Raw genomic sequence first — 25,486 nt, forward strand, 5'->3', positions numbered from 1 at the left:
CCTTGGCCATCCTGAGACTATAGACACGATCCATTTTAACTGGCACTCCACTGATTTTAGAACTAGGTACAGCATGGAGCTGGCCCCTGCCCTCATTAACCTATAGACCCGTGGATGTAAGAGCTGATGAGAGACAGAGAGTGAGGGAGTGAGCATGGGCATGAGCAGAGGAAGGGGCAGGGGAAGAGGGTGAGGATCACAGGTGAACTCCACCCTGAGTGTGGAGCCTACACAGGGCTCGATCCCAGAACCCTGAGATCACGACCTGAGCCAAAATCAACAGTCAGTCATTTAACCACTGAGCCACCCAGGCTCCCCTCAATAACTTTTTTAATTTTATTTTTTTAAAGTAATCTCTATATCCAACATGGGGCTCAAACCTATGACCCCAAACCTATGACTCTTCATAGAGTCTACCACTCCATCTGAGCCAACCAGGCACCCCAATAAAGTTTAATAGTTTAATCATTGATAAATACTATGTTTGAATGCAAATATTTTAATCTAAACCCAACATCTATTTTATAATTACAATAAAAATCCCTACACATGGCTATTTATTTATTACATTTTTCGGCTCTTCTTTTTATAAAAATGTGATTAGAAAGGTTGTGGTGAAATATACCATGTCGAACCTGGGATTCTTGGATATTCTGAATCACATTTCTTCTGTCATCAAATAGTGGTTCAATGATTAATAATATATCTGAACCACTGGAGGTAATTGGGGAAATGAACTGATTGTAACAGAGTGATTCGCTTCCCTTAACCCTATAATCATGAAATATCATAATTTTGTTTATATTTACAAATCAATGTAGGAAAAAAGTAAAATTCTGCTGCACATTTTGTTTTGCGCATTTTTGATAGTGTTTCCTTTCAGCCAGTCATCCAGCAACAATTTTATTGAGTTTTGTGCAGATACTCAGATGTATTTTAGGATCTCCGAGAGCAGCAAATGATAGGGTTCTTGAAAATTCAAGATGAGAATGTCACTTCTAAATCAAAATACATGTGAAAGAGCATGAACCTGGATAGAAATACATGGCATCCATGTGCAGGTGAGCTAATATTTTATAAATAATTTCCGGCAATCTTTAATACGTGTTAGGATGAGCTCCCACCACTATTGCAGAGTTTCTTTTCCTTTAACCCTATTCATTAAAATCAAAAGCACAAGGAAACTAAGGCTAAAAATAAGCTTAGACACTAAAAAAAAAAAAAAAAAAAAAAATAGAACTTAGAAATCAAGGCTTTCCAAGGTGGAATATTTTTGATTCTGTTTATTTTTTGTACATTTGGGTTTGCTGAATCTTTGAACTTAATGTAAAGCATATTTTCAGACTTGCCCATCATAACTGATATGTTTACAAATACCTAAATCTTAGAGCTAAATGCAGCCCGATCTGATTTCTGAATGGTCATGGGGCTTTGGCTTAATTGACTAGCTTGATTTTTCAGCTACTTTTATTTCCCCTGCCAAACAATCCACCAGACATGCTAACCAGAAATGGAATAGGCATGAGGCTGGGAGCCAGGAGGAAACAAGTGATAAGCAAAGGTCTGGGGAGCACAAAAACATGGTGACTGTCACTGGGAGTTGGCTGTAGGAGACAAAATACCTGTGACTAAGCTTAACGTATGCACTGAACTTTGTGAGCGCGTTATTCTCCATAGAATGGTATTGAGGCAAGAACATAGACAGTTATAGTGATTTATAGAGAACATGCATGTGAAAGATTTCATTCATTCATTCCTTTGTTCACTTATCCATGCTTTTAATTTTGTATCAGTCTCTGGGACTAGGTCTCTGGGACTAGTCTTTAGCATCGGGGTGATCAGTTCAGGAGAGATAGAAGTTTCCAAGGGAAAGTCAGATCTTCCCTTTCTTCCTGAATAGTATCAAATCAGAGCTTAATTTGAATTTTAGAAAAGCAAGTTCTAGAGGCTGAAACTTTTGGCTAAATGACTTTACAGATTTACATTATCAGATTTATTAGATATGTATGACGTGTTACTAAATATATGTAACTAAATCAGTACGTTCACAGAAAATAGATTGGTGTATCAGTTGGTTGTCACGTGTATAAAATTTGTCTGAAAATCATAGAATTTAAATCATTTTTCTTAGCTTTTAAACCTATAACCTAGTATACATCGAAGTACTGAATACAGTAAGTATAACCTTCATAGTACCAAGCAACATTATTCATAAGTAGTGTGAATGAGAGTTTTAACCTATGAAAGGAAAAGGAAGCAAAGAAAGCTGTTTTCTATCATCAGAGGCAGACTAACTTTCATGATAGGGAAGGAGCCTGTGAGGAAGACCTAAGTGTGCACACGGGTCAGGGGCACATCAGTGTTTGTGAAAAGCCACCTGCCCAGGTCTTTCAGTGGCGCTCTTTCAAGAGCTGATTCAGGTGCCCCAGACGTGGAGGACAAGCGCTGTTCCTTTTTTTTGTGACATGATGAAATTATGTTTTAAACAAGATCATAGCGAAAATATGGGAAGAGAATTACCATGTAGTAATAGATAGGTTTCTTTTTAAAAAAAATATTTTATTTATTTATTCATGAGAGAGAGAGAGAAAGAGAGAGAGAGAGGCAGAGACACAGGCAGAGGGAGGAGCAGGCTCCTCGCCGGGACCCCGTTGCGGGAGTCGATCTGTGCCTCCAGGGTCATGCCCTGGGCCCAAGGCTGCGCTAAGCTGCTGAGCCCCGTCCCCCCTCCTCCGGGCTGCCCAATACAGTAGGTTTTGACATCAGAGACGGCACGTCTGGGATCTGCTGGAAAATTACCTGTGTGCCCCAGCAGCTTCCTTAAATTCACAATGCTTCCACGTGGGGACACGAAAAAAATGAGAATAATGTATATTACTAAAGCACGAGATAACGCGAAGATGAAGTGGTGTGAGGTATGTATGTAAGATACACACATATATGTGATGTTACATGAGTCTAATTATGCAAAAATATCTACTAGTGTTTCCTGTATATCAAAAATATCCATTTTCCATATTCCTTTTTTCCTTTTGAAATGTTCATTTTGCATTACTTATTTTCCGACGTGTTCTGTAATGTATATAGAGTTATATTTTCAGCCTTGTTCACGGCATTACACTGTAACAATTATCGAAAATGTTACGGACTTCAGAGCTGTCAATTTAATTCAGAATAATCCATAGAATTGACACCCAATCGTTGCCTGAATATTTATTCTATTCATAAATCTGTATATCAGATTACTTAACACTCCTGTATTTCATGCTGTTCGTATTTTAAATGTTTCCTTCAGTATAAATTTCCAAAATTAACAGCATAATGGATGCAGTTTGTTGCTTTTGGCTTTATTATTTATTAGTTGTATGACATTGAGTACATTGATCACCCTCTACATATCTCAGTTTTCTCGTGTGCAAAATGGAAATGATAATAATAAGATATCATATATAAAATAATTAAACCAGCATCTTGCACATATATTTGACTATATAAATAAAGTTAAATGTTCAATAACAGGTTTAATAATGGTATTTAAGGCCACATATTTCTACAATGGTTATTGTAAGTTTGTAAAATTGCCAGCAGCAATTTTAACTTTATTTTCCTTTTAACATGGATTTTATATATTTTTTTAATGTGTTGAGTACAGATTTTTAAAAGTTACAATGATTGGTGTTGTTTTATGAAATTTACATATAGGATCCATGAAGATGGGGACTTTGCTTTACTTGCCCAACTACTACTGTCAATACCTGTGGAACGTGTCAGTGATTGTGGAGACCCTGGCTCTGTCCTGGGCTGGAAAGCAGAAATGCTTAATTTTGTAGAGCAGCTGACATGCAATTATTAAAGGGCAGAAAGGGGGCGTATTATATGTTCACAGAAAGCCATGCCAAATAAGCCAATTTGGATGCTGTAGGTTATCATCCCTGTTCTGAAACCCAGTCTTCTTTTTCTTTTTCTTTTGGTTTAATTTTCTTATTGGGAAAAAATTTCTTGTGACTTTGCAAAATTGGGAAGACAGGGGAAGCTTTTACATTTTTTAATCCATGAGGGGTATCAAGGTATACTAGATGTATTCATCACGTGATATTTGTTGAACTCTAAACATGATTAGACATGTTTAATTTACGATTTACCGTATATCCAGGTAAACCAGTGATGATTGTCACAGAATACATGGAGAATGGTTCCCTGGACAGTTTCTTACGTGTAAGTAGAAGATTTTATATATATTCATGTATCTCTTATCCTTATCTGTTTTTTATATTTTATCCTTCTATCTATATAAACATATGCATAAATATGGAATGAACTACTGAAAATGTCAGAGGCAAGCTCTGATATTTTGCCAGCAATCAGATAGCAAAAGTTAAAGCAAAACAGAAATTTTGGAGGACTAAATACAAAGAGACCAAATTCATCTTTATCTTGCAGGATCCAAAATTAATGGTCCATATATTTAAAACAAATTTGTGCAATCTTTCCTCTACCCTTTTGTACTGCCAGGACCCACACTGGTTAAGATAAAAATTTTAAGAAGACTCTTAAAGTAAGACATAAAAAACAATGATGTAAGATGAATATCCTCTTTCCTTCATTTAAAATACCTTCAGACTGCTGTTAGAAGACCGTCTACCACATAGAGCTTTTGTCTCAGAAAATAAGCAAGCATTGTAATTCCAAAGTATTTTCAATTCAGAGATACCATTTTCCTGATACATATGCATCCATATATGTTTTCTTAATTATTTAAACTTTAAAATTTATTTATTTATTTAATTTAATTTTTAAAAATATTTCAGTAAATATTTGTTCAAAGAAATGCAAAAGTCTTATGGAGAACAAGACATTGCCAATCACCAGTCACTGTAAGGGCCAAAAAAAACCCCATATACTCTGTCCTCAATGCGCATTCAGCACTGTAGATAGATAGATGGATAGATAGATAGATAGGAAAGATAGAATAATTCATTATTATGGAGGAAAATTCTAAATTTTCTATAAATGAGAAGTCATATTCTTTATTTTAATATTCATGAGGCAAATACAAACTTTATCAGCAATCATTTTCCCGAACATTTCAAAAACAAATATTTTTCAAATTACATAATTGAAACCATTATAATAAATACTTTTAAATTGTCATTGTGTATCTATAACTGAACACGGAATTTCATATCTATTTATCTGTACAGGCATTTATGCACATATGTATATGTATACATGTGTGCGTATCTCTTTACCTATGTATCATATAAATCATGTATTTCTACTTTGATCCAAGTGAATTGGAAACTTTTCTAAATACCAGACTCTGACTTTGTATTTTATTGTTTTCCATTTTACGATGTATAATTCAAGATTGAGTAGAAAAAAATATTCAGTAAATATTCTTGACTAATTCCAAACTGTTTATTTAGGACAGTAAATTACACGTTCACTATCCACTTTATTTGAAGCCAGGAATAATCTGGAAAACCAGAAGGAAGAACGGACATTCGATCAAATCAATATGTAAAACTAAAATAGCCACAGGATTCATTTCATTTTGTTGTTCTTGAATTTAAAATCTCCGAGGGGCTTGCACGTCACAGAAAGCCCACGGGAGGTCTGGTTCTCAGGGTTCGGGGCGCCGGGTGCAGCCCCGGGGAACCTGCTCACACGCCCCGAGGGCGGGAGGGCCCAGAAGCCAAGGGCGCGCAGGGCTTTTACAATTCAGGGTGTGAGACTGGAACCAAGACGTGTCTCAGGAAGAGCAGCAACGTGTCTTAACTGTGTGTGTGGAACGTTTCTCAGAAACACGACGCCCAGTTCACGGGCATCCAGCTAGTGGGGATGCTCCGCGGAATAGCCTCCGGCATGAAGTACCTCTCGGACATGGGCTACGTCCACCGGGACCTCGCCGCCCGGAACATTCTGATCAACAGTAACCTGGTGTGTAAGGTCTCTGATTTTGGACTTTCGCGTGTTCTAGAGGACGATCCAGAAGCTGCTTACACCACAAGGGTGAGTGACATTGTTTTTCTGTGGTTTCTTTTTTCCCTTTCTGTCTTTATTGTCTACCTTGTGGTTTGTCGACCTGCAAATACGTAGCAGTCAGGTGTGTCCTGCTATGTCGGTTCCAGGTTCCCCTGAAGGACACTTGTCCTTTACCCACGCAATTCCCTGACTTCTGGGCAAAATAGATGGTCGCTGCTTACAAGGCGGGTAATGCTTGTGATTCTGAAACGTCGGGCCCTCGGGGGCTCGGTGGTGTCCACCTGCCTTCGGCCCAGGGCGGGATCCCAGGGTCTGGGCCAGGATCGAGTCCCGCATCGGGCTCCCAGCAGGGAGCCTGCTTCTCCTTCTGCCTGTGTCTCTGCCTTTCTCTGTCTCTCAGGAATAAATAAATAAAATCCTAAAAAAAAAATTAAACATCATACATCGGTTTATTGTTTCCCTCACAAAGGCAGCATGGTTGCCGCATATCTGGAGTCTTGGGGTATTCATATTTACCCATTTTTGCATCATGGTTGAGCCACCTTTAGTAAACAGATTGGATACCTCTGTCCAACTACATATAATTTTAAATCATTTTAAGATTCATGTTTACCTAGGTAACACATGCTCACGTTATAAAAATTTCAAAACAAAGCAATAAAAGGAGAAAAGTCATCCATCACTTTGCCACCCACAGAGAGCATTCATGACTTTGCCACTCAGTTCTTCCAGATTTTTTCCATGTACCTATCATACACACCTTTGGTGAGCGCATGACTAGAAGAGGATTATTCCTAATGTCACCATATAGCCTGGTTTTCCCTTAGCAATACAGCTGTTGAATGTATTTCACTGTCAATAAATAATCTTCAAGTTTTCATTTTTAGCATTTTTATGCATTCTATTATCTGAATGTACCATCTTTTAAAACAGCCCCTAATTATGAGAAAATTATTATATCTAGCTTTTCTCTAATTTTTATCAGTCTATGTTTTCCATCAAAGTAAGTATACTCTTCAATACCCCCCCACACCCCTCCCTCTGGTGACCATCAGTGTGTTCTCTATAGTTAAGAGTCTGGTTCTCGGTTTGTCTCCTCTCTCTCTTTTTTTCCTTTGCTTGTTTGTTTTGATTCTTAAATTCCACGTAGGAGTGAGATCATATGGTACTTGTCTTTCTCTGAATGATTTATTTTGTGTGACATTGTGCCCTCTGATTCTATCCCTGTTTTTGCAAATGGCAAGATTTCATTAATTTTATGGCTGAATAATATTCCAATGTATGCGTGTGTGTGCGTGTCTGTGCATGTGCATGTATGTGCGCATGTGTGTATGCATGTGCGTGTGTGTGTGTGTGTGTATGACTTTGCCTAGCTCCATTGATTTATCAGTGGACACTTGGGCTGCTTCCGCAGTTTGATAGATGATGCTGCAATAAACATAGAGGTGCATGGATCCCTTTTAGTTGCTATTTTGTATTTTTCAGGTAAATTGTTGAGCAGTAAGATTACTGGGTCGTGGAGCAGCTCTATTTTTAACTTTTTGAGGAACCTCCACACTATTTTCCAGAGTGGCTGTACCGCTTTGCATTCCCACCAACCGTGCAGTCCCACATCCTTACCAACATCTGTTGTTTCCTGTCTTGTTGATTTTAGCCATTCTGACTCGTGTAGAGTGGTATCTCATTGTGGTTTTTTTTTTCTCTTTTCCTTTTTTTGGGGGGGAGGGGGAGAGCACAAGTTGGGGGAGACAGTGGGGGAAGCTGACTGCCTGCTGACCAGGGAGCCCGGTGCAGCCTGACTGCAGGACCTCGGGGTCCTGACCAGAGCTGAAGGCAGAGGCTCAACCACTGCGCCCCCCCCAGGCGCCCCCTCATTGCAGTGATGATGTGCGTTTCCCTGATGCTGAGGGATGCTGAGCATCCTTTCATGTGTCTGTTGGCATCTGGATGTCTTCTTTGGAGACATGTCTGTTCATGTGTTCTTCCTTTTTTAATTAGCTTACTTGTTATTTTGTGTTAAGTTGTATTATATATATTTTGAACACTAACCCCTTATGGGATATGTCACATGCAAATATCTTCTGTTCAGTAGGTTGCCTTTTAGTTTTCTTGATGGTTTCCTTCACTGCAGAAACGTTTTATTTCAATGTGGTCCCAACAGTTTATTTTTACTTTTATTTCTCTTGTCTCAGGAAACGTATTGAGGAAAAAAAAGTCGCTAAGGCTGATTTGAGAGAGATTACTGACTGTGCTCCCTTCAAGGATTTTTATGATTCCAGGTTTTATATTTAGGTCTTTAATACATTTTGAGGGTTTTGTGTGTGTGTATGGTGAAAGAAAGTTGTTCAGTATCATTCTTTTGCATATGACGCTCGTTTTCCCGACACCATTTGTTGAAGAGACCCATTTTCCTATTATGCATTCATTCCTCCTTTGTCAAAGATTAATTGATCATATGACTGTGAGTTTATTTCTGAGTTTTCTGTTCCATTCCTTGGTCTGTATGTCTATTTCTATCCCAGTACCATGACATTTTAATTATTATTGCTTTGTAATATAACTTGACATCTAGAATTGTGAAGCCTTGTTTTTTTGTGGGGGCTTTTTTTGTGTTTTTTGTTTTGTTTTGCTTTTTCAAGATTGCTTTAGCTATTCAGGGTCTTTTGTGGTTTCATACAAATTTTAGGATTGTTTGTTCTAGTTTTGTGAACTAGAAATACCAAATGATGTTGGTATTTTGATAGGGGTTGCACTGAATGTGTAGATTGCTTCGGGTAGTATGAACATTTTAACCACATTTGTTCCTCTGACCCACGAGCATGGAATATCTTTCCATATCTTTGCATTGTCTTGCGTTTCTTTTATCAGCACTTTATAGTTTTCAGAGTACAGGTCTTTCACCTCTCTGGTTAAGTTTATTCCTAGGTATTTTATTGGCTTTGGTGCAATGGTAAATGGGATTGTTTTCTTACTTTCTCTTTCTGCTGCTTCCTTACTGGTTTGTAGAAATGCAAGAGATTTCTTCTGTAGATTGATTTTGCGTCCTGTGACATTACTGAATTCATCTCTCAGGTCTATTTATTTATTTATTTAATTTTTTATTTATTTATGATAGTCACAGAGAGAGAGAGGCAGAGACACAGGCGGAGGGAGAAGCAGGCTCCATGCACCGGGAGCCTGATGTGGGATTCGATCCCGGGTCTCCAGGATCGCGCCCTGGGCCAAAGGCAGGCGCCAAACCGCTGCGCCACCCACGGATCCCTCATCTCTCAGGTCTAGTAGTTTTTTGGTGGAGTCTTTCAGGTTTTCTCTACATAGACCCATGCCATCTGCAAATAGTGAGAGTTTACTTTCTTATTTGGATGCCTTGTATTTCTTTATGTTGTCTAATGGCTACAGATATTATGTTTAACTAAAAGTGGTGAGAATGACACCCTTTCCACTAGCTCCTGACCTTAGGACGAAAGCTCTCAGTTTTTCACCATTACGTATGATGTTGATTGCGAGTTTTTCATATGAGGCTTTTATAATGTTGAAATGTGCTCTATTTTATGCAGAGGGCTTTTGTCATGAAGGGATGCTATATGTTGTTAGGTGGAATATTTTATACAAATGTGCAAATGATCCACCTGCATTCATATTTGCATGACTCTGATAATTTCCCTATGATATAATCCTAAAAGTGAATTTTCTGTGCCTATTTTAAAAGTGTGCTTAACTATATCCTGATAAAAGTAGACATTATCATTTTGTATTTATTAGTTTTAAGAAATTGTACCTAATTGTTTTGATTTGTATTAATTTTGTTCAAAATGCATTTGATTAGCTCTTCATATATTTATTGGCAAATTCCTTCAAAAAGGCATTTCTTTATAGAATTCTTTTTTCATGGCAGACAATTTTAGAAAATAAAGATATAAAGATCATTACTAATCACACTATCAAAGGTAACCAATTGTAACATTTTATTCTTTTCCATTCAAAATATTTTTCTATACATTATCATATGTAAACAGTTACCAGTTAAATATATGGTTACAAAATGGGATCATATTATATGTATTGATATATAAAATGATATTCACTTATCAATCCAGTATTTTCTTCATATACAAATTCAATGTTTTGTACTCTGCATATTTTAACTTAAAATATAAAATGCAGAATTTTCTAGATGATTAATTTTTTACAGTATCATTAAGTAACCTATAGTACTCCACTTTATTCATAGACATACCTTATTTATCCAATACACTATTATTTAGGTGAATTCCAAAGATTTGATATTCTTGATAATACTCTGATGTAATCCTAATAAATGGTTAATGTCTTGCCATGGTTATTTGCTCAGGATAATTTTCTAGGATTAAAATGGCTGAGTCAAACTGTGTGCAGATATGTGTGTGATTTTCATATATGGATTGGCTGGTTGTTTTCTTAGAATTTCACGTCTAGCAGCAACATATAAAGAAGGTTGTTGCCCCAAACACCTGCCAAGAGGATGGGCAGTTTTTCAATGTCAACTTCTGCTATTTTTTTCATGTTTCTAAAAGGTTATTATTAATTTAAAAAAAAAAAAACTCTCAGAGCTTCATTTGTACTAATTGTTACTTTGCAAGGACCCAAGGGTTACAAAGACCATTTTTTGACCCAAGTAGATAGAAAAAGATGTTGCTGTGTCAAAGTTACTCATTCTTATTTGTGAGATAAAAGTGTGACAGGCTTTTTGCATTTTTTTTTACTTTCGGAAGAATCTTAAAAACTATACCAACCAAAAGGCTCATTAACTGCCAATAAGTAGCTGTTTAGAATTATTCGATGTTCATCCTTCTATTTTTCAGAACTTCTCAAAATATCTTTGGGGATCCCAACATCTTTCTGAGAAGCTGTTATTTGCACCTGCATTTCTAGAATAATTAGAAATCTTTAATCTCCTGTAATAATCCTTGTTTGGTACAACAATTTCATAATTTACCCTACACTATGAGGTATGGTTTAAAGTAATAGGACTGCTACTTTAAAAAACAACAACAACAACAACACTGAAACAGTTAAATGAGTGTTTCCATACTAATTCTTGGGTTTCGTACTTGTTATAGGAACATTGCTACTTCACAAAATGTTTTGGGAATTCCTCTTTTGAAATCATCTTTAAAACTAGAATGTGAAGGGTATCATTGTTTGAAATTATTTAAGCATATAGTATTTTGGGAAACATACATGCCTGAGATCAAATCTCAGGTCTCAATAAGCTGAAGGTTAATAAATAAGAAAAGCAGTCCATTGTTATATAATAAAATTTGGCAGTTTTTTTTTTGAACCAAAATCAGTATTTTTTAGCTTATTGATTAAGCCTCCTAGGAATTACGATTACTTCAGAAAAACAAGTTCACTATTTACGATCTTGTGCCACAGCTTTCTTTTTGGATAAACAAACACATTCTGGTGAATCTGCTTTAAAAAGTTAGTCACGTTCCTTCAGTTACCATGACAGGCTCGCAGCGAGTCAGTGGGACTCCAATCTTAGTGCTTGGCACCCGAGATAGCAGGTGGTGTCCCAGGGCAGCAGGCTGCGTCCCAAGGCAGCAGGCTGCGTCCCAGGGCAGCAGGCAGTGACCCGGGGCAGCAGGCGGCCTTCCGGAGCAAGCAGCGTCCCAAGGCAGCAGGCGGCGTCCCAGGTCAGCAAGCGGCATCCCAAGGCAGCAGGCGGCGTCCCAGGGCAGCAGGCGGCGTCCCGGGGCAGCAGGCCACGACCCAGGGCAGTAGGCCACGACCCCGGGGCAGCAGGCGGTGTCCCGGGGCAGCAGGCGGCGTCCCGAGGCAGCAGGCGGCGTCCCGGGGCAGCAGGCCACGACCCAGGGCAGCAGGCCACGACCCGGGGCAGCAGGCCACGACCCGGGGCAGCAGGCGGCGTCCCGGGGCAGCAGGAGGCGTCCCGGGGCAGCAGGCCACGACCCAGGACAGCAGGCCACGACCCGGGGCAGCAGGCGGCCTCCCGGGGCAGCAGGCCACGTCCCGGGGCAGCGGGCCACGACCCAGGGCAGCAGGCGGCGTCCCGGGGCAGCAGGCCACGACCCGGGGCAGCAGGCGGCGTCCCGGGGCAGCAGGCCACGACCCAGGGCAGCAGGCCACGTCCCGGGGCAGCGGGCCACGACCCAGGGCAGCAGGCGGCGTCCCGGGGCAGCGGGCCACGACCCAGGGCAGCAGGCGGCGTCCCGGGGCAGCAGGCGGCGACCCAGGGCAGCAGGCCACGTCCCGGGTCAGTGGGCCATGACCCGGGGCAGCAGGCGGCGTCCCGGGGCAGCAGGCGGCGACCCAGGGCAGCAGGCCACGTCCCGGGGCAGTGGGCCACGACCCGGGGCAGCAGGCAGCGTCCCGGGGCAGCAGGCGGCGACCCGGGGCAGCAGGCCATGTCCCGGGGCAGCGGGCCACGACCCAGGGCAGCAGGCGGCGTCCCGGGGCAGCAGGCCACGACCCAGGGCAGCAGGCCACGACCCAGGGCAGCAGGCAGCGTCCCGGGGCAGCAGGCCACATCCCGGGGCAGCGGGCCACATCCCGGGGCAGCAGGCGGCGTCCCGGGGCAGCGGGCCACGTCCCGGGGCAGCGGGCCACGACCCAGGGCAGCAGGCGGCGTCCCGGGGCAGTGGGCCACGACCCGGGGCAGCAGGCGGCGTCCCGGGGCAGCAGGCCACGACCCGGGGCAGCAGGCGGCGTCCCGGGGCAGCAGGCCACGTCCCGGGGCAGCGGGCCACGACCCAGGGCAGCAGGCGGCGTCCCGGGGCAGCAGGCCGCGTCCCGGGGCAGCAGGCGGCGTCCCGGGGCAGCAGGCGGCGTCCCGGGGCAGCGGGCCACGACCCGGGGCAGCAGGCGGCGTCCCGGGGCAGCAGGCGGCGTCCCGGGGCAGCAGGCGGCGACCCAGGGCAGCAGGCCACGTCCCGGGGCAGCGGGCCACGACCCAGGGCAGCAGGCGGCGTCCCGGGGCAGGCTGCGGCCCTCAGGCCGGGCGCGGGGACGGCGCGGGGCACTCGGCGGGGCCTGCAGGCGTCTCCGCGGCCCTTCGGGAGCCTCCAGGCCCGCCGGCAAGGACGAGAGCGGGAAGGCCGTGCCGCGCCCTCTGCGCCCACCGCCCGCGACGGGAGCGGAGCCCGAGCTTTGCCGCCGCGGCCCCAGGCACACTCTGCGCGTCTTGTCCTCGTGAGGGATCCTCTGGGGCGTCGGCCCCTCTCCGCGCCCGCTCAGCCCGCGCTCCCCCTGCGCCCCACCGCCACCGCCACCGCCACCGCCACCGCCACCGCCGGGGCCTCTGACCGCGGCCGCGGGGGTGTCGGGAGCGGGAGGGCGGCCCGAGGGTGGCCGCAGCCTCGGAGGGGGGCACCCAGGCCGGGGGCCCCGCGACAACTGCCCTTCTGGGCGCCTTGAAACCCAACAAACATTTTCGTCCGCATCGCACGGTGCAGCAGGGCTTGAGGAAAGGCCTGGAAAGCGCGAGAGCAGCCGCATCCCGAAGCTGCCTTCGTCGGAGGCTCCGGTTTGATTGGGGTCGGAGCATTTCGCTCTGCGGCCTTCCACCGGCAGAAACTTTTTGTTGTTGAGAAAAACACACACAGAAGTGAATTGCCTTTCTTTGATTTCCCATCATAGGAATTCAGAGCACAGTTACAGCACGTTGCCTTTTTTTTTTTTTTTTACACTGAATTACCAATTTACTTTATTTCATTTTAACAGAACCATGGAATTATTGGTGAAAATTGTTTATCACTAAATTAATTTTTAGTCTTTTTCTTATGAAATTTCATTACAAATGGTTAGGTTAGCGTTTTTTATGTGCATGCGTGCATCTGTGCATCTGAACATTCTTTTATTCATATGTTCAAATAAATGGGGTCCGAATTCCACCGTGGTGGTGCTCAATTTACTATTTAACAGGATTAAGTTAGAGAAAATATAGGCTTTTATCTAATTTATATGCTGTATTATACAAAGTCAACCCAATTCTCAAGCTCCCAAATTCATTTTAGGGATATAATTACCACATAAACCGATTTGGGCAATTTGAGAAAGCCAGATGATTTGTTTTTGGTTATACTCTTCATTTTTCAATTTTCTTTTCTTTTTATTTCTGTCCTAAAGATGCAGACTGAGTCATTAACAGCTGGATTTTTATACTGGATAAGAAATTTCTCCCTTCCATTACATTGCCCTATAGCCCATTAACATCTATTTAATTTTTAGAAGATAAAAGCAAATAAACAGTTATCACAGGCCTTGTGTGTTAAGTGAAGGAGAAAGAAATCTTATCTTACATAATAATTTATTTGATTTTTTCTCTATAAATGTGCCAACCTAATGCCAGAAATATTCTACTACAGTTTGTTTTTGTTTTTGTTTTTACCTATTTTAATTTGCAAGATAACAAACAAACAGAAAAAGTGGCTCACACAAGTGGCTAAAAGCTAAGTAGTAAAAAAAAAAAAAAAAAAAAAAGGCTAAGTAGTTAAATGCTCCTGGTCAGGATAATTCCATTCTAAGGACATAAACAATAGAAAACATGAGCCTTTATTCTGTAGCCCAGGACTAAAAACTATAAATACCAGGAACTGGTGTGCTATAAAAAGAAAATTATATTATTTTGGTAAGTAATATGTATCATGTGTCACTTATACAGAAATGAGAAAAGTAACACATAAATATCTAATCAATGGCTTTCATATAGTGATGTATTTTAAGCTTTGAACCAAAACAATGTCAATCATGAATTTATTCCCTTCTCTTCTAGGATCAGGATAGATAAATCTTATGCAGCTTCACATATATTCAAAATCAGAAAATACTTGTTTCATTAAAACTTAATGAAGAGCTAATACTTTCTTGTCACCCAATTAAGAGAGAGGAAGAGAGACCACAAACATTTGAACACGTGAAAATCATCTATCCAGATTTATGTGGGAAAAAACCACAGCATAATTCTGGAGTAGAACATAGTAGTATGGAGCTGGTGTGTGAAATATGACGTAGAGTCTCCAGCAGGAACAGTTATCTCTAAAGCGCATCACTCATTCATTCAATATTGAGTGCCTGTGATATAGTAGGCACGGCCCTGGGCCAAAGGACCCATCAGTAAATAAAACAAAGCACTGAGCTTGTTAGTTCACATTCTAGGGTGGGATTCAGGTAATAAATAGACAAGGAAGAGGTAGCAAGGCAGGGAAGTAGGACAGAAAATGTGGGGTGTGGGGGAGGGTGTTATTTTAGTTTAGGAAGATTAAGGGAGTTCCCTGATAAAATGTCATTAGAACCACGAGTTGGGACAGTGAAGGAACACATAAATATCATGGTTAACCAAACAAGATTTATTTTGCTTTAACTCTTTTCAATTTAACAAATTAATTGTAATCATTGTTCTGATTCCAACAGGCTTACTTTGCAAGAAGGCACATTAAGAAGTAAGATTCATGATCTAACTCCGACTAGACACCAGGCTCATAGTGACGGGTCTAGTCTCCCGTATTGGTGAGCCTGGAGTGTAGTAAAAATCACTTGCTGGTATTAGTGCCAGTTCGCTGTGGATATCCCACATTTTCTTTCTTTCTTTTTTTTTTTTTATTCCCACATTTTCAAATACATGATGACACATTGCCCGAAGCATTGCTTGAAGCCATTGTCCTGTCCCAGGTTCCTCGGCAAGTGCAGCAGTCTTGACATCCTAAATGGACAGATGTCTGCGATGGCTAATGCTGTGACTCACTTTTGTCCCATCACCCTCTTCAACCATGATTCTGCACGTCATGATTCAAATGTGCTGTGACTTCTTCCCTCTTTTGTTTGTTGACTCCTGCTCTGGAATTGCCCCAGAATTCAAGCTGTTACAAAACATGAACCTATAAGGGAACCATTGCCGTGACATGTACTCAATATTATCTTTTTAGATTTTTGACATTCTCAACATATCATTTCATCTTTCCTTATTTTACAATCACCAGTACTAAACAAATCAAGCTCACTCACGTTTTGTACTTTTTTGGTTACTTACTAGATATTTCCACTTCTAATATTGTGATCACAGTTATCCAGTATTCCCACTACACCAAATAGATCTTTCTGACATATTTACTTTGATGTTGCTTCTTTGGAAAACTATTCAAGTGCTAAAAACACACACTTTCAAATGAATTTCTTTAATCGTCTAAAAAAATGAGGGTTGAGTATATATAAAACAGAAAAATTTAACATTTTAAACCTCACTGAACTCTGAAATATCTTTAGCCTTAGCTGTTAATGTTTCACACTGTTTTTGTTGAAGATAGACATTGTACATCAGATGACCTAATTTGACCCTAGCAGAAAGTAACCAAAAAGCCATTTATTTGCATTACCTGGATAGCCATAGAGAAACTTAGAATGCAAGCTGAAGATTTTGCTGTATTTTAAGAAATTCTTACGCATTTCACATAATGTCGAAATGCCTCGAAAGTTTAGGCTCTTGCTACCTAGGAGATCATCTGTCCTGGTGTCTTGAGGCAGGCAGCACCTGCCAGGGTCATCCTCTCAATGGCTTTTATATCTCCGCGAGTGGGGAGAAGAACAGATGCTTCCCCAGGGGCTTCCCCCCCTCACCTCATTGTGAATGAAGGTTGGTCCCTGACGTGAGATAGAGGCTAAATCCTCGAGTGGAATGAGTCGGATGATTCATCTCCGTAGTTCCACTGTTGAGAAGCCAGTATTTGCCTCCAGGTTAAACACTCAATTATCCAGGATTTTACTAAGATAAACTCTCTAGCATCCTTTGTCCCTCTGAGAGCGAGATCTGACAGGGCAGACAGTGTGAACCATGGATCAGCACAGCATTTACTAAATCTACGGGGAGAGATTGTATATATAATTAGAGAAAAAATTGGGGCAGATATGAGATATTATGCATTCATGTCCAGAGAGTTTGGCAATTATACTCCTTTTTCTTTAGAAATCAAGACCTGAAGCCCTGTAGCCCATGGTGAAAGAGCTGGCTGTAGTTGAGGCCCTGAAAAATTCAGGCTTTTAGCCAAATGTCTCGTTTGAACTGTCTAAATTCATTAAGCTTAGAGAACTGAATTGCAGGATCTTTTAAGACTAGGTTTACTCCAACTGCTATTTCCGGACAAAGTGAACAAGGTCTTGGACTACTTCACCTAATCCTGGATTTGAGGATAGCCATTATGTAATGTCTCTGCCCGGAGAATCCTTAGTATCTTTGCATGTGTCGTTTTATTCTTCTCTTTTAAATTTTCTGTAAGAATTCTATAGGAGTAAATCCAGGTATGACAACCAATAGATCAGTAGATCCAAATTTAGGATTATCTTTTCCAAAATAATCAATATTATGAATGCCTGCATCCTTGTTATGCCTATAGGTTTAAGGCAGACATTTGAGAGTTGAGGGAGCTCAGGCTCATGGATCAGCACAGCTGTTCAAGATACTCCCCAAGATCCCCAGTTTAGGGCAGCCCCGGTGGCTTAGCGGTTTGGCGCCGCCTTCAGCCTGGGGTGTGATCCTGGAGACCTGGGATCAAGTCCCACGTCAGGCTCCCTGCATGGAGCCTGCTTCTCTCCCTCTCCCTCTCCCTCTGCCTCTCTCTCTCTCTCTCTGCCATGAATAAATAAATAAAAAATCTTAAAAAAAAAAGATCCCCAGTTTATGAAGGACGAGCTAGCCGCACACAGAGAAGTCAAGGAACTTGGCAAAATTAAACATTCTGCTAGAATTGAACCAGAAACCAAGACTCTCTCGCTTTCTGCTACACTTCAGACGGAGATGGAGCAAGTGATGATAAAGTCCTCCACAGGCCCAATCACTGGACTACGCAGCGCGGAGGGCAGCCGGGCCAAGGCTTGGCATCTTAAGTAGGGAAAGACGCATCAACGGTTGGTTCTGTCCTGGATGTCCCTCTGCAATCGAGGTTTTAGACTAATTCCATTCTGAGCTCGCTTCACGCAACTGGGGACGTTTCTCAAATATGTAAATATGTGGAGAGCTTGCATGTGGATACAGAGACCAGCGTAGGTAAATGTGTTCACTTTACAATGCTTTTGTGTGTTGTGACTAATACATCTTCATAAATCATCTTTATAGTAACTGGCTGTGCTTTCGAGGACCCTCAGTGCCCACTAGCATTTTTCCAAGCACATCTTAGATCGTCAACAGATTTCAAAGTTTAGCTCATTTAGAACAGGTGTACTTAAGTAGTCTTACCGCCGCGGGAACCAAGGGTGCCAAATGATGACTCGTTATTGTCCTATCAAAACCAAGTCTTTGGGTTGCTCACTGAAGGATGTGTCTGGCAGTTCTTTGAAAAGCATCTAAAATTTCAGAATGCCTCCCACATATATACCTGAGAAAGTAATTTCTGGACCTGAAAAAAGAAAAAAGTCACACACTACCAGCTCAGATTTTATTAGGGTAGCGAGTAAGGGGAAAAGGGGAATTTTTGTGATCAATCAGCAGTAAAAGTATAAATAAATTCTATGATGGATGATTTGTAGGAAATTTAGTGACTCAGACATTTATAGACTCATTTTATTTTATTTTGATAGTATCCGATCTACAGATGCTTAACTTGAAGACAGACAGCCTTACTGTGAAGTAGGATTCTATCAAAATGTATGGATTCTTCTTTCACCTGTACTTCAGAACTGAACTGAGCCCTTAAGGACTTGTATCTAAAATGTCAGTAGCGCTGTACTACTTTAGTACAGGGAACCCATGAGTGTATGACTTTTACTCCTGTTAAAACTTTACTCTCATTTGCTCTTGATCCTATGCTCAAAATTGTAAGTCTTTCCCCAGTGCTCTAAATTTTAAACACGGTCTGTTTAGTATTGATGTTCTGATTCTGTTTTATGTTTTATGTCCTTCCCTGGCTGGAAGGACAGCGGCCGGGAGGCGTCTGTGGCGTGGACCCCTAGAGACAGGCTCACCTCGCAGGTTAACCTACCAAGGATTGTCAGTCAGCGCGAGTCTTAGCCACGCGAAATTCATGTTTATGTTTAAAAATTGTACTGACCTCCGGAGGTCTCATGACCCCCTGGCCCTCGTCCCCAGTCTGCAGGCCCGCGGCGCCGGCCCCGAGAGCTAGCGGCCTGTCGGGGGCGCTGCAAACCTGGGGTGAGCCCACCTGCTGCGCCCTGGGACGCATCGAGGGGACCGGGGACCGCCGTCTTCCGCAGGCTGAAGCTGCCTCAGTTTACCGATGGTTAAATCCCCGCTCCACCTCCCCGTGCTTTTCTTTCTTTCTTTCTTTCTTTCTTTCTTTCTTTCTTTTCTTTCTTTCAAGATTTTGTTTATTTATTCATGAGAGACACACAGAGAGAGAGAGAGAGAGAGAGAGGCAGAGGGAGAAGCAGGCTCCATGCAGGGACCCCGACGTGGGACTCGATCCCGTGTCTCCAGGATCACGCCCTGGGCCGAAGGCGGCGCTAAACCGCTGCGCCACCGGGGATCCCTCCCCGTCCCTTTCCAGTACCTTCTCCGACATTCTCTCTGCGTAGAGATCCTGGAAACTTCTTCAAAAGCGTCCGCTTCCGTGGGGTGCGCTAGCCCCCCCAGCTGCCTCGCGCCCACGGCCCACCTGTGCACGCAGCGGCCGAGCTGCAGGAAGCGCCCTCCCAAAGCCGAGCCCCCGCCCCGCATCGCCCGAGCCGGGGAAGCGCCACACGCGCCTCAGGGTTCGGCGCCGGCGCCGGAGCCTTTGGAATATTCCGCCCTTTTCTCCTTCCATCACAAACGCGTGCGGCCTCCCAGGCTGGACCCGCAGGCCACTCCGCAGCCTCCCGGGCGAGCGCCGCAGCCCGCGCTGCACCCCGAGCCTGCCCCCGCAGGTGGAGGGAAGGGGGCACGCGGAGCGGGGACCCCGAGCCTGCCCCCGCAGGTGGAGGGAAGGGGGCGCGCGGAGCGGGGACCCCGAGCCTGAGCCCGCAGGTGGAGGGAAGGGGGCGCGCGGAGCGGGGACCTCGAGCCTGCCCCCGCAGGTGGAGGGAAGGGGGCACGCGGAGCGGGGACCCCGAGCCTGAGCCCGCAGGTGGAGGGAAGGGGGCGCGTGGAGCGGGGACCCCGAGCCTGAGCCCGCAGGTGGAGGGAAGGGGGCGCGTGGAGCGGGGACCCCGAGCCTGAGCCCGCAGGTGGAGGGAAGGGGGCGCGCGGAGCGGGGACCCCGAGCCTGAGCCCGCAGGTGGAGGGAAGGGGGCGCGCGGAGCGGGGACTCGGCGGGACCGCAGCTGAACCTGTGACGACGCCCCACCTGACTCGCCCACGGGGCCAGGTGTGGGCAGCTAAGGACCAGGCGCTTCTCTGGCCTTCCATGATTCAGAACAGCTAATGCCATCCTCGTTTGCCGGAGATTTTGCCACCACGCGGGCTTGCGTGTTATTTATGTTTGTGTCGCACGGAGTGACTAGCCTAATACTTCCCATATGGTTGCTACTCGACACACTTTTATTAAATGTATTTATTAAACCGAGAGCAAGTTCCCTGGGAGCTCTACCTTTATATCTCTCATAACTCAGAGAAGCAATATTCTCCTCCAGACTGTAAGTCCTGGGAATGTAGTTAATGGGTCTGTTGAGGCCGCATGGTGCCTAGTAGCATGGAAGGGACCCCAGGGATTAGTGATGCGGGGAAGCCCTGGTATGCTAACCTACGTGATTGACTATGTGTTGAGGAGAGCTTTTTAGAGGTATGACCTTTCTTTGAATTTACTTAGCTAACAAACACCGATGAGAACTTAGGTGTCAAGGACTGCTATAAGGGTTTGTTTTTTGTTTTTTGTGTTTTTTTTTTTTTTTTTTTTTTTTGGTATAAGTTCTTTATAAATATTAACTGGCCTTTTGAACTAACATGGCTTGGCCAAGCATAAATCTATGTCACATGGATAAATGTTGACTCAGGATACCTCGTTCAATCCCACTACACCCTGTAGCACATCTACTTTGGTAGATGAGTAATTAACATGACTTAGATGATATAAACCAGCAGTGTCTAAACAATTGTAAAATGTTGTCCCTTCATCAGACTGATTGGAAGCAAACCCTCAGTGCATGGCATGCCGCTTACTGTGGTTGGTATTAAATAAAATAATCAAGGTATTTCAGCCTAAACCCATATCCCATTTCAGAAGGGAAGTAGCCTGACACATGCAGCGAAGATTCCGTACGACCGTGTATGTGTTCTGTGCATTGATCATACGTGTACGTGATTTTATGTTTAAAGGGAGGGAAGATCCCAATCCGGTGGACATCCCCAGAAGCTATTGCTTACCGCAAGTTCACGTCAGCCAGCGACGTGTGGAGCTACGGGATTGTTCTCTGGGAGGTGATGTCCTATGGAGAGAGGCCGTACTGGGAGATGTCCAATCAGGATGTAAGTATTTGTCGTCCGTGAATTATGGGTTCAGATTAAGAGATCAAGCTGTGCAAGGAAGTGGAGCATAATGAAACCAGGTGGCTCCCGGTTTGTGACACTGAAATAGAATACTTAGAAGAAATGCAACAGTTGCCAAGTCTTATAAGGATATTAACTGAGTTGCTCTTACGGCTTTACGTGTTTCCCTTAAGCAGGGGTTTGGAAATGAGAGAAAATGAAGATGTTTGTAGCAAGAATGTAGTGAAATACGTGACTGAAAAGATAGCCCATAGATATGGGAGACTGTTTGAAGTATTTCCACGGCAAAGTTGTCTCTGTGTGACATTAATAAGCTACATGCCTGCCACCCTTTGTGGATTTATTTGCATGCATCGAGGCCAACATTTTGTTTACTGAAACGTAGTATTTCCCAAAGTCAGACAGAGCAACCAGTTTCTAGTATGTTTGTCTTAATGTATTAAACTTGTACGAGAATTTAGTCACACGAAGTGAAGTGTCTGGATGGAAAAATAATTCTAATTTTCTATTGTAAGTGTGATATGATTTTTGAAAAGAATTTTTGTTTTTATGAGTCATGTTTTACAAATGCTCAGCAAAAGGTTACTATTGACATGGGACCAGCACTCGGGAGACTTCCATGTGTGCTCAGCCAGAGGCCTTGAGCATGGTCTCAGAGACCCGAAGGTGGAACGCTGAGATGCTCTCAGTCGTTTGCTGCTCATTACATGTAAAGCTGCACTTACTGCACCGGCATGTAAAACCTTTCTGTGCTTGTCCAGTCAAGCTATATTTATAACAGTGCTGGGAAAATCAGACTCATGTCTTCACGTCTCTGTGTTCCAAATTTTCTCTGTATCGGAGGATCTCAAAGTGTGGTCTCTGGACCAGTAGCTTCAGCAGAGCCTGGGACTTAGCAGTAATACAAAATCTCAGGCCTCCCTCCAGGCTTAGGCGATCAGAGGAGAGCGATCTATATATTACGTCCTGCAGGTTATTTGGCTGCACAGTAAGCTTGAAAATCACTGTTTTATGTGATTGAAAAGTACACGTGAACTAATAGTCACTTCCCGGTTCAGCACGTAGGATTCTTACCCAAGGAAGTTCCTATGGTTAGGAAGGTGCCCTCAGAATGAAAGAGAGCTAAAATCCACAGACTAACATTTTCTGCATTCACTCATATGAACAGTATTCCACACAAATCTGTGTTACCAAATAATCATTTCTTTGTAACTCACTGCATTTTCTATATGGTAGACTGTGTCCTCTGATTCTTAGGTGAAAAGGAGCTTTACCAATGCTTCTTTCCTAAATCCACTTCCCCTCTCTCTCTCGACCTTCTTTGCACAACATTTCTGGGCGGCATGAACAATCTCTTACTTACCTGATAAGCCGTCATCCTTTTAAGTAACTGAAAAAGCGACTTTTCCACTTAACTTTCCAATATTCACAGTTTAAGTATTGTCCTTCCCATGGACAATAACAGGAGCCTCGGTCCCTAAGCTCCGGGATACTGCTTCTCGCACAGGTGATCAAAGCTGTGGATGAAGGCTATCGGCTGCCCCCGCCCATGGACTGCCCGGCTGCGCTCTACCAGCTGATGCTGGACTGCTGGCAGAAGGACAGAAACAACAGACCCAAGTTTGAGCAGATTGTCAGCATTCTGGACAAGCTCATCCGGAACCCAGGCAGCCTGAAGATCATCACCAGCGCGGCCGCCAGGTGACACTTAGATTCCGCATTCTGCACTCACTCTGAAACCCATGTATTTTCTATGGCCCGTGTGCTGATTTATTTTTTTTCCTCCCACTTCCCTAACTGCATTCTTTGGAACTTCTATTCCTGACAACTGGAGAAAACTGTCTTTCTTTTCTTCCTTAAAACACACACACACACACACACACACACACACCACAAAAACAAAGCCTTTCAAGAGAAATCCTTATGTGGTTTAGTTGTGATTTGCAGATATTGTTAACTCCCAGGGTGACTGAGGGTCTACATTCAGGGTGGTGTTTGTGGCTGTGAGGAGGAGGAGCCCTGGACACGTAGCTTCTTTTCACTCCCTACTATTTAAACAGAAAAAAATTTAAGGGGAAAAACAAAAAAGAAATGCTCGGGAGTGGTGGTGAATTCAGGTGAATTCCCGATTCATTTGTTATTTGGAATAAAGCTTCACAACTGACAGGGCTCCTGGAGTACTGCGCCCCAGGGGTGCAGGTCCTCCCACCGCTGAACCCAGCCCAGGGCTGGTCACTGCGGGGAGGGGGGGTGCTGATGCCCCGCAGCGCTAGCAGGGGGCGCTAGCAGGGTCCAAGAGGAGCACTTGGCCTGGGACACATGACCCAGGCTTTGCACCGTGTATTTTCTTAAGATTTTATTTATTCATGAGAGACACAGAGGCAGAGCCCAGGCAGAGGGAGAAGCAGGCCCCCTGTGGGGAGCATGATTCGGGGGCTTGATCCTGGGACCCCGGGGTCACGCCCTGGGCCCAAGGCAGGCGCTCAACCGCTGAGCCATCCAAGCGTCCATATATTTTTGATACTTGAATAAATTCTGTGTATTTTGTCACAAAACTTGTAATTTTAGGGAAATATTTTTTTCCAAGAGGTGCTGTAGATCTTTCACTTAAACATGAAAGTCTTGGGAATTGTGTTGACGTGTTTACTTACTGCCATTAAAACACGCAGCGGGGTGGATTGCGTCCAGTATGGATTCATTAGCGACCAGCTCAAGTTGCCCAAGAAAATATATTCCTTCCCCTTTAGTAGATGTGCTTTCCCGCTTGAACGACGACGGCTTCGTCCTTCCTCATGACCCATGGAGCTCGTCCCCTTCCCGCCTACTTTCCCAGCGGTGCCCTGGCCACCCATGCCATTGAGGCACCGGCCTGCAGATGGGGTTCCAGGGGTGCCCACAGCCTGCACCCACCCATCCTGCCTTGGCTCCTACTGATAGGAGAGGACGAGGGGCCGTGCCCACGCCGGCGGAGGAGACCACCCCCGCCCCCCTCCCCCCCTCTCCTGCCCCCTTCCCCCTTCCTTCCCTCTCCTGCCCCCCTCCCCCTCCCTCCCTCTCCTGCCCCCTCCTCCTCCCTCCCTCTCCTGCCCCCCGCCCCCTCCCTCTCCTGCCCCCCTCCCTTTCCTGCCCCCTCCCTCTCCTGCCCCCTTCCCCCTTCCCTCCCTCTCCTGCCCCCTCTCCTTCCCTCCCTGTCCTGCCCCCCTCCTCCTCCCTCCCTCTCCCTCCCTCTCCTGCCCCCTGCCCCCTCCTCCTCCCTCCCTCTCCTGCCCCCTCCCTCTCCTGCCCCCCTCCCTCTCCTGCCCCCTCCTCCCCCCTCCCTCTCCTGCCCCCTTCCCCCTCCCTCTCCTGGCCCCTCTCTGCCCGCCCCCTCCCGCTGGCCCTGTAAAGACTTGGGCCTTTTTCTTTTTTTCTTTTCTTTTTTGATACGCATGAGGCCCCATTAAAGCGCTGAAAGCAGGGAAGTGACAGGATTCCAGTCACGCAGCTGCTGGGGATCGAGGAGCGAGTGGAGGGCGCCTTGGGGCGATTGGGCAACGCCCCCGACTCGTGGCCCTGGAGCCCTCAGAGGCTAACACAGGCGCCCGGGCTGGTCCCCTGGTGGGATCCCGGGCCGTGCCCCCTCCTTCTCCTCCAACACCTTGTGGTAGCTGGGACCAGCACGTCATTGAGGGTGCACAGCATCCTGTTCGCCCGGTGCCAGCGCGACTCCCATTCTCTGTGCGCCTTCTCCCCGGGAGGCCCGGGTCTGACCCTCTGAGAGGTGACTCCACCTGGTCTTGGGTGGCCACCGCCTGGCTGGTACGTGAGCTGGCGTCTGTGAAGCACAAGCACGTACGTTTTCCAAAATAATACATGTCCACTTCAATAGATACACAATTTAAAAAACATTCTAGTTTTTTTTTCTATTCATTACATAGATTTCGCAGACATCAGCTGTGATACTAAAAGCTTAAAAATTTTCCCCTGTGCAAAATTTCACATTTCTCTTCCTGTCAGCTCAACTCCAGAAACGTCCCGTAAGCAGCTTGCAGACCGACCCTGCCGGAGCTCGTGGGCGGCCCCCACGATCCAAGGTTCCAAAGGAGCCACTGG

At 44.7% G+C, this 25,486-nt stretch overlaps 1 protein-coding gene across 4 annotated transcripts in view; it reads left to right on the forward strand.

Moving 5' to 3' along the window:
- Positions 1–25,486, forward strand: part of EPHA3 (EPH receptor A3) — a 324,141-nt gene that overhangs the window by 277,441 nt on the left and 21,214 nt on the right. For 2 of the 4 annotated variants that reach the window (XM_072721035.1, XM_072721042.1), the window contains exons 12-16: positions 4,154–4,215; positions 5,803–6,012; positions 21,224–21,373; positions 22,902–23,095; positions 25,391–25,486. In XM_072721035.1, the coding sequence (XP_072577136.1) occupies positions 4,154–4,215; positions 5,803–6,012; positions 21,224–21,373; positions 22,902–23,095; positions 25,391–25,486 (712 nt within the window). The remainder of the gene's footprint in view (positions 1–4,153; positions 4,216–5,802; positions 6,013–21,223; positions 21,374–22,901; positions 23,096–25,390) is intronic. The other 2 variants (XM_072721049.1, XM_072721059.1) reach the window with 1 other exon arrangement.

This window comes from Vulpes vulpes, chromosome 1 (assembly GCF_048418805.1).
Source record: "Vulpes vulpes isolate BD-2025 chromosome 1, VulVul3, whole genome shotgun sequence".
Taxonomy (NCBI): domain Eukaryota; kingdom Metazoa; phylum Chordata; class Mammalia; order Carnivora; family Canidae; genus Vulpes; species Vulpes vulpes.